The sequence below is a fragment of the Gekko japonicus genome, unplaced genomic scaffold, assembly GCF_001447785.1.
Source record: "Gekko japonicus isolate JY-2015 unplaced genomic scaffold, Gekko_japonicus_V1.1 scaffold22, whole genome shotgun sequence".
Lineage (NCBI taxonomy): Eukaryota > Metazoa > Chordata > Lepidosauria > Squamata > Gekkonidae > Gekko > Gekko japonicus.
Genome location: NW_015175971.1, coordinates 2,518,455 through 2,531,308, shown reverse-complemented (window position 1 = coordinate 2,531,308; position 12,854 = coordinate 2,518,455). Strand labels below are relative to the sequence as shown.

General features: G+C 51.1%; 1 protein-coding gene across 1 annotated transcript in view; it reads left to right on the top strand.

Annotated features, from left to right (window-relative positions):
• Nucleotides 1–12,854, top strand: part of KCNH5 (potassium channel, voltage gated eag related subfamily H, member 5) — a 353,468-nt gene that overhangs the window by 269,244 nt on the left and 71,370 nt on the right. Inside the window, exon 9 of the mRNA XM_015426065.1 lies at nt 11,908–12,160. Coding sequence (XP_015281551.1) covers nt 11,908–12,160 — 253 coding nt within the window. The remainder of the gene's footprint in view (nt 1–11,907; nt 12,161–12,854) is intronic.

Below are 12,854 nucleotides of genomic sequence, written 5' to 3'. Positions count from 1 at the left end.
CTTCCTTCCTTCCTTCCTTCCTTCCTTCCTTCCTTCCTTCCTTCCTTCCCATATTCATCGTTCTTTCTTTCCTTCTTTCTTATTCATCTCACTTTCTTGTATTCATCTATCTATCCTTTCGTCCCTCTTTCTTGTATCCCTCCTTCCTTCTGTCTTTTGCTCCTTATCTCTTTCTTGTATTAATCTTTCTTTCATTAGTTGTTGTAGATTTTGTTGCAAGGTGTATGGCCATGGTCTTGGCATTGTAGGACCTCATGTTTCGCCAGCAGCTGTGAATGGCATCCTCAGAGGTATAACACAGAAAGATGGAGTACTCTCTGTGTCAAGCTGAGAAGAACAACGGTAGGCAGGTCATTTATATCTACTCAGGAAGGTGGGGTAAGTGTATATAAATTACCTGCCTACCGTTGTTCTTCTCACCTTGACACAGAGAGTCCTCCATCTTTCTGTGTTATACCTCTGAGGATGCCAGTCACAGCTACTGGCGAAACATCAGGTTCTACAATGCCAAGACCACGGCCATACAGCCCCACTGGTGGACCTCCTGATGGCACTGGTATTTCTGGCCACTGTGTGATACAGAGTGTTGGACTGGAGGGGCCTTTGGCCTGATCCAACATTGGCATCTCTTATGTTCTTACAACAAAATCTACAACAACTAGTGAACTCCAGCCGTGCAAGCCTTCGACAACAATCTGCCTTTCATTTATGTATGCTTTCTTACTTCTTTCTTGTATTCCTTCCTTCCTTCCTTCCTTCCTTCCTTCCTTCCATCCATCCATCCATCCATCCATCCACCAACCACTACAGCAAATGCTACTTAAGCGAGAAAAATACTCAACATAATAATTGCAGTATTTCAGAAAAGGAGCACTACAGCGTAGATGGGCCCACATAGATCTCTTGCAAGTGGAAGTTCCAGACTTCGGGGTGGGGGTGCCAACCCCCAGGTGTGGCCTGGAGACCTCCCACAATTCCAACTGCTCTCCAGGTGACAGATATTAGTTCCCCTGGCGAAAAAGGCTTCTTTGGAGGGTGGACTCTATGGCATTATACTCTACTGAGGTCCCGCCCTGCCCCAGACCCCTCCCTCCCCAGGCTCCACCCCCCAAATCTCCAGGTATTTCCCAACCCAGGGGGCACTGCAGCCTCCTAGGGTGACTGAAGGGGACCTTTCTTCCTCCCCCTCTCTCCTCCAGTTTGGTGTAGTGGTTAAGTGCGGGGACTCTAATCTGGGACTCTAATCTGGGAGAACCGGGTTTGTTTCCCCACTCCTCCACTTGCACCTGGCTGGATGACCTTGGGCAAGCCGTAGTTCTGATAACAGCAGTTCTTGAAAAAGAGCAGTTTTCTGTCAAGCGCTCTCTCCGCCCCACCTACCTCCCAGGGTGCCTGTTGTGGGGAGGGGAAGGGAAAGGAGTTTGTAAGCCGCTCTGAGACACCTTTGGGTAGTGAAGGGCGGGGTATCAATCCAATCTCTTCTCTTCTTCTTCTTCTCTTCCTCCTCCGAGGCCAGTTCGAATCTGCACGCTGTTTTTGGCAGCTCTTTTCTTTCTTTTTCCACCTGACGGACGTGGTGCAGCGCCCGACTGTTGATGTTTGGCGGCCCAGATTTATTATGTAACAGCCCTTTCGATTGCGCCAATAATGGGTCTCTGGAAAACCGTCTGTTCCCCATCTTCCCACGACAGAACGCGGCGGCACTGGAGTCGGCCGCCAGCTTGTTCCTGCTGGCTGCTGTGAAACAGGATTCCATAGGGGGGAGGAAACAATTGTCATGCTGCATACTTAATTCCATGATTTAGGATTAAGCCAGTCACACAGGAGGGACGCATTACTCTGGCAGCCGGCCTTATAGGGCTCCCCCAGCCTCCTGTAGCCCTCCAGCAGCCATGGAGCGAAAACAGGAGAGTTAAAGAAGAAATCATGCATTGGCTCAGCTGCAGGTATGGTGCAAGAGATGCTTCCAAAAACAGCACCTGTTGTAGTGCACTTGATACAGTTGCCAGCCTCCACGTGGCACCCGGAGATCTGCTACTATTACAGCTGATGTCCAGACGACCAAGCTCAGAAGAAGAGTTGGCTTTTATACTCCACTTTTCTCTACCTTAAGGAGTCTCAAAGTGGCTTACAATCGCCCTCCTTCCCTCTCCCCACAACAGGCCCCTTGTGAGGCAGGTGGGGCTGAGAGAGCTCTGAGAGAACTGGGACTGGCCCAAGGCCACCCAGCAGGCTTCATATGGAAGAAGACAAAGAGTTCGTTTTTATACTCCACTTTTCTGGTCCCTGCCACACGGCAGGAAAAGCGACGGGCGAAGTGCGGCTAATCTTAGCCGCACCAAAGTTGAGACGACTCGGCGGGATCCCACGGATCCCCCGAGCCGCGGCGCCGTCGCTCCCCGGCACGATCAGATGCCGGGGAGAAAGCGACGGTGGGAAGGGGAGGCTGGCGAACTGCACATGCTCACACATGCGCAGTTCGGACAGGAGCAGGGGATACACCGGCGCAAGGACACGCCGGCGATCCCACGGCCGCACTTGCCGCGGCCCGTCAGCATGAACCATCCAGGTAGGTGGTTCTTTTTTGGTGCGGTGTTTCGGGCGGGAGGGACAGAACGGAGACGGCCGGGCAATGATTCCCAGATGTTGCCGTGGGATCGCGCCCATTTGCCGCGCATCCGTTCCGTCCCTCTCCCGGCCCATTTCCTCGCGTGTGACCGGGGCCTCTCTAGCTTAAGGAGTCTCAAAGTGGCTTACAATTGCCCTCCTTCCCTCTCCCCACAACAGGCCCCTTGTGAGGCAGGTGGGGCTGAGAGAGCTCTGAGAGAACTGGGACTGGCCCAAGGTCACCCAGCTGGCTTCAGGTGGAGGAGTCAGGAATCAAACCCAGTTCTTCACCACTCTTAACCACTGCACCATGCTGGCTTTCCCCACAACAGGCACCTCATGAGGCAGGTGGGGCTGAGAGAGCTCTGAGTCACCCAGCTGACTGCATGTGGAGGAGGAGTGGGGAATCAAACCCGGTTCTCCCGATTAGAGTCAGTCACTCTTAACCACTACACCACACTGGCTCTCCTGAAGCTCAGTTCCCCTGAAGATAAATCAGAGAGAGAAAATGCTCATGTTATCATCATGTCCCCCCCCCCTTCAGTCATCTCTTTTGAAAAGTCCCAGATTCTCCGGCCTTTTCTCTTAGGGAAGGTGCTCCGACCCCCTAATCATCTTGGTTGCCCTCCTCTGTACTTTTCCCAGCTCTGTAGTGTCTTTTTTGAGATACGGTGACCAGAACTGTATGTAGTATTCCCACTGAGGGAATATGTTACGCAAATAGGCAGTCTCCTATTTAGTTGGGGGAAATACGCACGAATCCCCCGCCGCGGCTTGGCAGCCCTAGAAATTAGCTTAACAGGAGACAAAGCGAGAGGGGTTAACTGAGAATCTCTACCAATGTATATCAGGATTTTTCCCCTTTAAGAGAACTCTCAAAATAAACCAGGCAGATGTTCAACCGGAAAGGTTTTTCATTAAAAGTGAATAAAAGAATAAAGCACGCATACAAACACACTTAAAACACACACACACACACAGAGCTAAGTTAGCTAACTAAGAGGAAATCAGGGAGGAGAAGGGTGATTAACACATGGAATTCACTGCCACAGGAGGTGGTGGCAGCTACAAGCATGGACGGCTTCAAGAGGGGATTAGATAAACCTATGGAGCAGAGGTCCATCAGTGGCTATTAGCCACAAGGTATAGATAGGAACTCTCAGGCTGGGGCAAGTGATGCTCTGTATTCTTGGTGCTTGGGGGACAACAGTGGGAGGGCTTCTGGTGTTCTGGCCCCACTGGTGGACCTCTTGATGGCACCTGGTATTTTTGGCCTCTGTTTGACAGAGTGTTGGACTGGATAGGCCATTGGCCTGATTCAACACTGGCTTCTCTTATGTTCTTATGTTCTTAAAGCATTTTTGGAAAAGGCTATAATTACCAGTCTTCAAAGAAAGAGGTCCGCAGAGGCAGCAGCAAAACAACCAGCATTTCACAGAGTGACGAGAAGGCCCAACAAATTGGGGGGGGGGGGTTACCCAAGAACACAGACACTGCTATGGACCAGGATGCCATAATATATAGGGCAAAATGCTCCCTGGGCAAGCTGACATATTCGCCCCCAAAACAATAACATGATGGGTTTTTCAGAGGTGGACAATGATTTGGGAGAAGCTGGATGGGTTTACCTGAGGTGGACTATAGGTGTAAATGGTGCTTTATGACCCTGGGAAAAGCTACCAGGTTCGGTGAATTAAGTTTTGCTTAATTAGGGTAAATGGGAGGGGAGGTTGGGTGTTGACAAGATTAGTCCAAGGTAAGGCAATAGGTTCTTGGGAGACCCTTTGTCCTAAATTATGCACCTCTCTGGAGTGTGTTGTTGTTCAGTCGCACAGTTGAATCCGACTCTTTGCAACCCCATGGACCAGATCACGCCAGGCCTTCCTGTCTTCCGCTGTCCTCTGAAGTTGGCTCAATTTCATGTTCGTTGCATCGATGACACTGTCTCACCATCTCATCCTTTGCCGTCCCCGTCTTCTTTGACCTTCAATCTTTCCCAATCTTTTCTGGGGTGTAGAGGAGGTCATTAGCCAGCCAGCCGCTCTTACTTACACTGCTAAACTACATGTCCAGACTTGTCTCTGGCTGGCATCTATCTTGTGTCATTTTGGGCCGGGCGGTGTATTGCACTTATGATACTTGAGATGATATTGTAGGAAGGGTGTTTATGGTTTTCAAGCTATAAACTGCCCCTCAGCGAGAGGAGGGGTCTGACTGCTAACACATAGATCTATACAGGGGCACTACAGTATTGGCCATTTTATTCTCAATGCCTTTCCTAACAAGTCTCTAACTGCTGCAGCACGCTTGGTTGGCGTTTTTATTGAGCCCTCCACTATGACCCCAAGATCTGCTTCGCTCTCAGTCTCAGCACGTTCAGAGCCCATTAGCCTGGATTTGCAGTCGGGATATTTTTGTCCCAATGTGCATTACCCCTTGTTGGTGGCACTGATTGTGTAGAAAGGCGGGATGTACATTTTGTAAGTATCCATCTAAATCGGCTTCTGATTTGCCCCCGGGCTGCGTTCAAGGTGCTGGTGTTGACCTTTAAAAACCCCGTACGCCCCAGGACCAACGTCCTTTAACGACCGCCTCTCTCTCGGTGAACCTACCTGTAAACCGCAGCTTGTGGGTTCTGTGTGGCAGAACTTGGAATAAATCGTGCAGTGAGTCAGAGAGAATAAAATGTTTTTATTCTTCAGTTAACATCGTGCAGCAAAAACGAGGGTTGCCATCCTACAGGTGGGGCCTGGAGACCTCCCACTATTACTACTGATCCCCGGAGAACCGAGATCGGTTCCCCTGGAGGAAATGGCTGCTTTGGAAGGTGGACTCAGTGGCATTATATCCTACTGAGGTAGAAAAAAAGGTGCAGGAGCTCATTAGCATAACTCAGTTGCATATGCCACACCCCCTGACATCACCGGATGTGTGTCAGAAGGCACCACCCACCGCTCAGGCTCCACTGGACTCTTTTGGATTGCTAGCTATTGGGGGTGGGGGGAAAGTGCAGATCTGTCTTCACAGAGGAGGGAGAGCTTGTACCTGAATAAACCTTGGTCTTAAAGGTGCCACTGGACTGTTTTGGACTGGGGGGCCGGGGGGGGCTCTGCAGCTTACCTGGCTGCTTCTTGCTCTGACTGAGGGCTGCTAGGAGCAGGGGGCGGGGCTTGCTGCATGTGCCCGCCCCCTGGGCTCTTTACTGCTCCTGTGCGCTCCTGCAGGAAATGACCCCCGCATAGAACTTAGTAACACAACAGGACAGGGATCTTTTAAAGTCTAAGCCATCAACTTCTCCCTCCTTCACAGCCTGCCACCCCCAGAGTCCATCCTTTTCCTCTTGTTGGTGGGTCAAGAAGTCCCCTGCTGAATACTCTGTGCACCAGCTTCCAAAATGAGGATCCCAGTTGAACTCCCCACTAGATGACACAGCCCTGAAACAACAACGCTAAGCTTACAATTTAAAACAAATGTCTCTCTCCCTTGCCAGTGTCCATCCATAAATCACGGCTCCCTTAAACAAGGTGCTAAGAAGAAGAGAAGAAGAAGAGATTGGATTTATACCCTGCCCTTCACTACCCGAAGGCGTCTCAGAGCGGCTTACAATCTCCATTCCCTTCCCCTCCCCACAACAGACACCGTTAGTGGGGCTGAGAGAGCGCTTTCAAGGACTGCCCTGGAGAGAACAGTTCCGAAGGGACTTGTGACTGACCCAAGGTCACAGCAGCAGCTGCATGTGGAGGAGTGGGGAATCAAACCCGCTTCTCCCAGATGAGAGTCCACACTCCTAACCACTACACCCAACTGGCCTATGGTTAAGGTTCAAGCTCCCCAGCGGGGCAGCCTGGCTTCCCTCTTCAGCTGTCCACAAGGTCTCCACCCTTCTGCCTCAAGAGGCTCCGCCCCTTCCTGGCTCATTCCATTCCCAGCTAGGGGGTCAGGTACCCATTCACGACAGGCATCTATGAAGGCGAGGGCTGCCAACTCTGAGCTGAGAAACACCTTTAGATTTTGGAGGTTGAGCCTAGAGAGGGCAGAGTTTGGGGCAGACTGGGACCCCAGTGGGGTACAATACCCTCCAAGCAGCCATTTTCTCCAAGGGGAACGGATCTCTTTCATTCTGGAGATCTCCAGGCTGGGTGACCTTGGGCCAGTCATAGTTCTCTCAGAGCACTCAGCCCACCTGCCTCACAGGGTGCTTCTCATGGGGAAAGCCAGCGTGGCGTAGTGGTTAAGAGTGGTTGACTCTAATCTGGAGAGCCAGGTTTGATTCCCTGCTCCTCCTCCTCCACATGAAGCCAGCTGGGCAACCTTGGGTCAGTCACAGTTCTCTCAGAGCTCTCTCAGCCCCACCTGCCTCACAAAATGTCTGTTGTGGGGAGAGGAAGGGGAGGTGAATGTAAGCTGCTCCGAGACTCCTTCGGGTAGTGAAGGGCGGGGTATAAAACCAACTCTTCCTCCTCCTTCATCATCATCAGGGAAGCCCATGTCGGATCAGGCCAATGGGCTATCCAGTCCAATACTCTGTGTCACACAGTGGCCAAAAATACCAGGTTGCCATCAGGAGGTCCAGCAGTGGGGCCAGGACACTAGAAGCCCCCCCACTGTTGCCTCTTCCCTTAGAAATAAAGATTTGTACATAGAAGACAATGCCTCCTCTCCAGTGAAGCAAAGATCCATTGCAACCTCTAAATATCGAAGTATTTTTGCCAATTTTTCCAACATATTCAAGCTGCGCTTTTCCCTCCCAGTTGAGAAAATGTGGAGCGAAGGCTAGATGCCGAATCGTCTGTTGTCTTGACTGGCAGCAGCTTTCCTGGGTATCAGGCTGAGGTCCTTTACATCCGCTACTACCTGATTCATTTAGCTGGGGATTCCAGGGATCGAACCTGGGACCTTGTGCATGGCAAGCAGACACTCTGCCACTGAGCCACAGCCCTTCTCTACGCAAGAGAAGAGCCTCGCTGAAAAGTACGCAGACGGAGAGTGATTCAGCAAAGCGTACTTTATTCTATCCGGAACAAGACAACTTTGGCCGGCTCGCAGGCCGGCTTATATCCCCCGAGAAACCGCCACCCAAAACACTCCCCTACTTCCCTATAGGTTATTTACAGTGGCCGAGAGTCCCATAGGCTCTCGGCCGGGAACCTAGCCCCCTGATTGGAGCGGGCTAGGATCCGCATAGTCCATTGTCTCTTGGAGCGAAGCTCGACGTTTGTCTCTGGACTTGTCTGGACTTGTCTGGACTGGATACATTACACTCGCATTCAGCACCCCTTGACTTTTTAAACTTTAAACCCCAAAGGTTTCTCAACGCACTCCTCTGATCTCAGTTTGAGGAGAAGAATCCATTTTCAAATTGAAGGGGGGGGGAACACACGGATCCTGCAGGGACTGTTTTGTTCCTCTTTTCTTTTTGGGGTGGGCAGGGAACTGTCTCTCTATATTCAGTTGCAGTCAGCTTGAGGCTGGCTTTGTGAATAGAACCTTTTGGCTGATCGCTTCGGTTAATTACTGAATCCTGCCCCGTAGATTTGGCCGGTTTTTCTTCCGACACAGTGGAGGTCTCGCCTTCCCAACTGCTAGAGAACATGATGAAAGTACCACCGTTGTGAATACAAAAAGGAACGCCGTTTGCCACGGTACCACCTCTCGGATATCTGAGCACATCAGATTTCTTTTCTTTCCCCCCTTTACATGCCAATCCTTTTTTATGGCAGCATCAAAAGGATCTAGCCGGCTTTTCAGGCTAGAGTCCTCCTTTTGTAACGTTTTACAATACAATCCTAAGTGCACTTACTAGAAAGTGAGACTTGGCGAAGTGAGACTTGACCAGCAGTACTGCATACTTTTGTAGATTTTTAGTCCTCAAAGAACTTCAGACACTTTCGTGTGGTACGTAAGTCCTATGAGGTAGGTCGGTGGAATTGTATTCCAGCTCTACCTCCTGGGTTCCAAGCCTTAATCCTCTGATAACGTGGGGGTGGAAAGGGGCAGGAACTGTGGCTCAACGGTAGAGCCTCTTCTTGGCATGCAGAAGGGCCCAGGTTCAGTCCCCAATGACTGAGAGGTGATAACAGAGCTCTTTTTGTAGCAGGAACTCCTTTGCATATTAGAAGAAGAAGAAGAAGAAGAGATTGGATTTATACCCCGCCCTTCACTTGGAGTCTCAGAGCGGCTTACAAACTCCTTTCCCTTCCCCTCCCCACAACAGACACCTTGTGAGGTGGGTGGGGCTGAGAGAACTCTGACACAAACTGCTCTTTTTCAAGGACAGCTGTGCCAGAGCTTGTGACTGACCCAAGGTCACATCAGCAGGTGCAAGTGGAGGAGTGGGGAATCAAACCCGGCTCTCCCAGATTAGAGTCCGCGTACTTAACCACTACACCAAACTGGCTCTTTATTAGGTGACACACCCCTAATGTAGCGAATCCTCCAAGAGCTTACAGAGCTCTTCTTACGGGGCTACTGTAAGCTCTTGGAGGACTGGCTACATTAGGGGTGTGTCGCCTAATAGGCAAAGGAGTTCCTGCTACAATAAGAGCCCTTATTGATAACTATCTTCAAGGACTTGAAGGGCTGTCATATAGAGGATGGTACGGTGTTGTTTTCTGTTGCCCCAGAAGGTTGGCCCAGAACCAACGGGTAGAAATTAAATCTGAAGAGTTTTCTGCTAAACATGAGGAAGAACTTCCTGATAGAGCAGTTCCTCAGGGGAAGAAGAGAAGAAGAGATTGGATTTATACCCCGCCCTTCACTACCCAAGGGAGTCTCAGAGCGGCCTACAAACTCCTTTCCCTTCCCCTCCCCACAACAGACACCCTGTGAGGTAGGTGAGGCTGAGAGAGCTCTGACAGAAACTGCTCTTTTTCAAGGACAGCTGTGCCAGAGCTTGTGACTGACCCAAAGTCACATCAGCAGGTGCAAGTGGAGGAGTGGGGAATCAAACCCGGTTCTCCCAGATTAGAGTCCGCGCACTTAACCACTACACCAAACTGGAACAGGCTTCCTCGGGAAGTGGTGGGCTCTCCTTATTTTGAGGTTTCTAAGCAGAGGCTAGCTAGATGGCCATCTGACAGCAATGCGGATTCCGTGAACTTAGATAGATCACGAGAGGGAGGGCAGGAAGGGTTGCCTCGGTGCTTAGTCCTTGAGGCCCTTTCTTACCAGCCCAGTGAAATGCTGATCGCCACTTTGGGGTCAGGAAGCAATTTTTTCCCAGGTCAGTTTGGCCAGAGATCTGGAGGGGTTTTTTGTCATCTTCTGGGCATGGAACAGGGGTCACTGGGGGTGTGGAGGGGGAAGTATTTGTGAATTTCCTGCCTTGTGCAGGGGGTTGGACCAGATGACCCAGGAGGTCCCTTCCAACTCTATGATTCCTTGATTCCACTTGAAAGGGTTCAGGTGGTAAGTGATGTGAAAGACCTCTGCCTGAGACCCTGGAGAGCCACTGCCAATCTGAATAGACAATACTGACCGTGATGGACCGAGGGTGTGCTTTAGTATCAGGCAGCTTCATGAGCTCAAAGTAACGTCATGTCACAATGAGCTTACGGTGACTGTGGCTGCGGTCACACGGAGCATTAGCCACGCTACAGAGATGGAAGATAGGCGGATTTTCCGGGCACGATCACACCACAACATCTGGGAAGCGTAGAGCTCCCATGGCTAACCCAAGGCTTCCCGCCAAAGATGCAGCGTAAAAAACTAGTACCTCTGAGGTACTAGTTTCCGGAAACCGCGGGGCAAGGGTGGGCATCTGATTGCATTTCCGGTGGTTGTTCATGGCATCCGGCACCCGCCCATGTCCCGTCACAAAAAGATTCTTTCCCCCCAAGTCTCCATGGGATGCGCACATGCACCCAACGGCACATGCGCACACTTCGGTTTTTAAAAAACCACAACCCCGTTTGCCACGGCAGCAGCGCCTAGCCATTGCTGCTGTGATTGCGCCGTGCTGCTTCTTTGCTGCGCCGCAGGATTGTTGTGTGATTGGCACCTCCCACCGAACCACGGGACGTCGGCGGGACGTGTGATTCGGCGGCCGCATGTTAGTTTGCTCCGGGGCAAACAGCCACGCTTCCCCCCGCATTTTCCGGCCCGTGTGGCCGGGACCTGTGTAAGGTTTTGAAGGCAAGAGATGAACAGAGGTGGTTTGCCATCGCCTGCTTCAGCATAGCAACCCTGGCTTCCTCAGTGGTCTCCCTTGGACTGACCTTGCTTAGCTGCTGGGCGCTGACAAGATCAGGGTCGCCTGGGTGGTACTCTGGTACGCTGACCACTGCACAAAAACTGTCTTCCAGTGTTTAGGTTTTTGGTTGATATTGGATGGTTTTCGTGGGCATTGCAAGCCACACCAAATGCAGGAGTAGCAGACAGAGAGACGAAGGTTTGGTAGTAGAATACACTGCCAGAAGAAGTGGTGGTGGTTACAAGCATAGACATCTTCAGGAGGGGACTGGATAAACATATGGGGCAGAGGTCCATCAGTGGCTCTTACCCACAAGGTACAGATGGAACACTCTGTCTGGGGCAAGTGATGCTCTGTCTTCTTGGTGCTTAGGGGGCAACAGTGGGAGGACTTCTGGAGTTCTGGCCCCGCTGGTGGATCTCCTGTTGGCATCTGGGTTTTGGTCACTATATGACACAGAGTGTTGGATGGAATGGGCCTTTGGCCTGATCCAACATGGCTTCTCTTATGTTCTTATGAGGGAGTTGGATAAACATATGGAGTAGAGGTCCATCAGTGGCTCTTAGCCACAAGGTAAAGATGGAACACTCTGTCTGGGGCAGTGATGCTCTGTATTTTTGGTGTCTGTTGTGGGGAGGGGAAGAGAAAGGAGTTTGTAAGCAGCTCTGAGACTCCTTTGTGTAGTGAAGGGCAGGGTATAAATCCAGTCTCTTCTCAGCTTGGGGGGCAACAGTGGGAGGGCTTCTGGAGTTCTGGCCCCACTGGTGAACCTCCTGATGAGACCTGGGTTTTGGCCACTGTGTGACACAGAGTGTTGGCCTGGATGGGCCATTGGCCTGACCCAACATGGCATCTCTTATGTTCTTAGCAAGATTTCCGAATGCATCTGCCCAACATTATCCAGCTACTATCTCTCACCCTCCACAACAATTTCAGGAGAATAACACCGGCATACTTTACAGATTTGTCATCATCTTTATTGAAGATAGTTTGGGAAGAATTTTGAGAGTTGTGGATCACCTTATAAATGCTCGGGATTCTTATTCTCACCGTGGCTGCTCTGGTTTCAGCTCTTGTGTTGCGCTTATCATGGATTCTTCTTTTTTCAGGTCCTTTCCATTTGTCCCAAGGACATGAGAGCCGACATCTGCGTTCATCTCAACCGGAAAGTTTTCAACGAGCACCCGGCCTTTCGGCTAGCGAGCGACGGCTGCTTGCGAGCCCTGGCGGTGGAGTTCCAGACGATCCACTGTGCTCCTGGAGACCTCATCTACCATGCCGGGGAGAGCGTCGATGCCCTCTGCTTTGTTGTCTCAGGGTCCCTAGAAGTCATTCAGGACGATGAGGTGGTGGCTATTTTAGGTATTGTGATTTCCTTTTTTTTTTTTTTACCATTTCGGCTCCCGTCTCTTTGCTGTGTGAGTTGCGAATCAAAGGGCGGTGGTGCCAATTGTACTCTCTAGGAGGTTTGCTGGTATTTTGTGTCGCTTGGTTCACTCGTCTGAGTCATCTGCCTAATGGGTTTAGCGGACAATGATAATCAAAAGTCCAAATTGAAGGAATGGATATTTCATAAGGACGGCCTTTTGAACCTTCATGCGGCGGCCAGAGGTCATTTCGGGGGGGATCGCGGAGGATCGCAGTTCCCCCGGGTGAGGTGCAGGGGGCGGGGCACATGATGAAGCCCCGCCCCTTCTTCTGGCCGCCCCCTTCTTCCAGCCTCATTCTGTTGCAGAAGGAGGAAGAAGCAGGAGGGTAAGTTGGCGTCCTCCCCCTCTGCCTGGTCGAGGCCACTCCACGTGGCCTCCGCAAGGACTCCCAGCCCCATTCAGGAGCTTCCCTGAGGTAGCTGTGTTAGTCTGTTGCTGCAAAATAGTCCAAGAGTTCAAATAGCACCTTTAAGACTAACTAATAGCACCTTTAAGACTAACCTTTAAGACTAAGACTAACTGAGTGGTAAGTGTGGCCTTCTGACACACTTCCGGTGATGGCAGGGGGTGTGGCCTTATGACACACTTCTGGTGATGTCAGGGGTGTGTGGCCTTATGACACACTT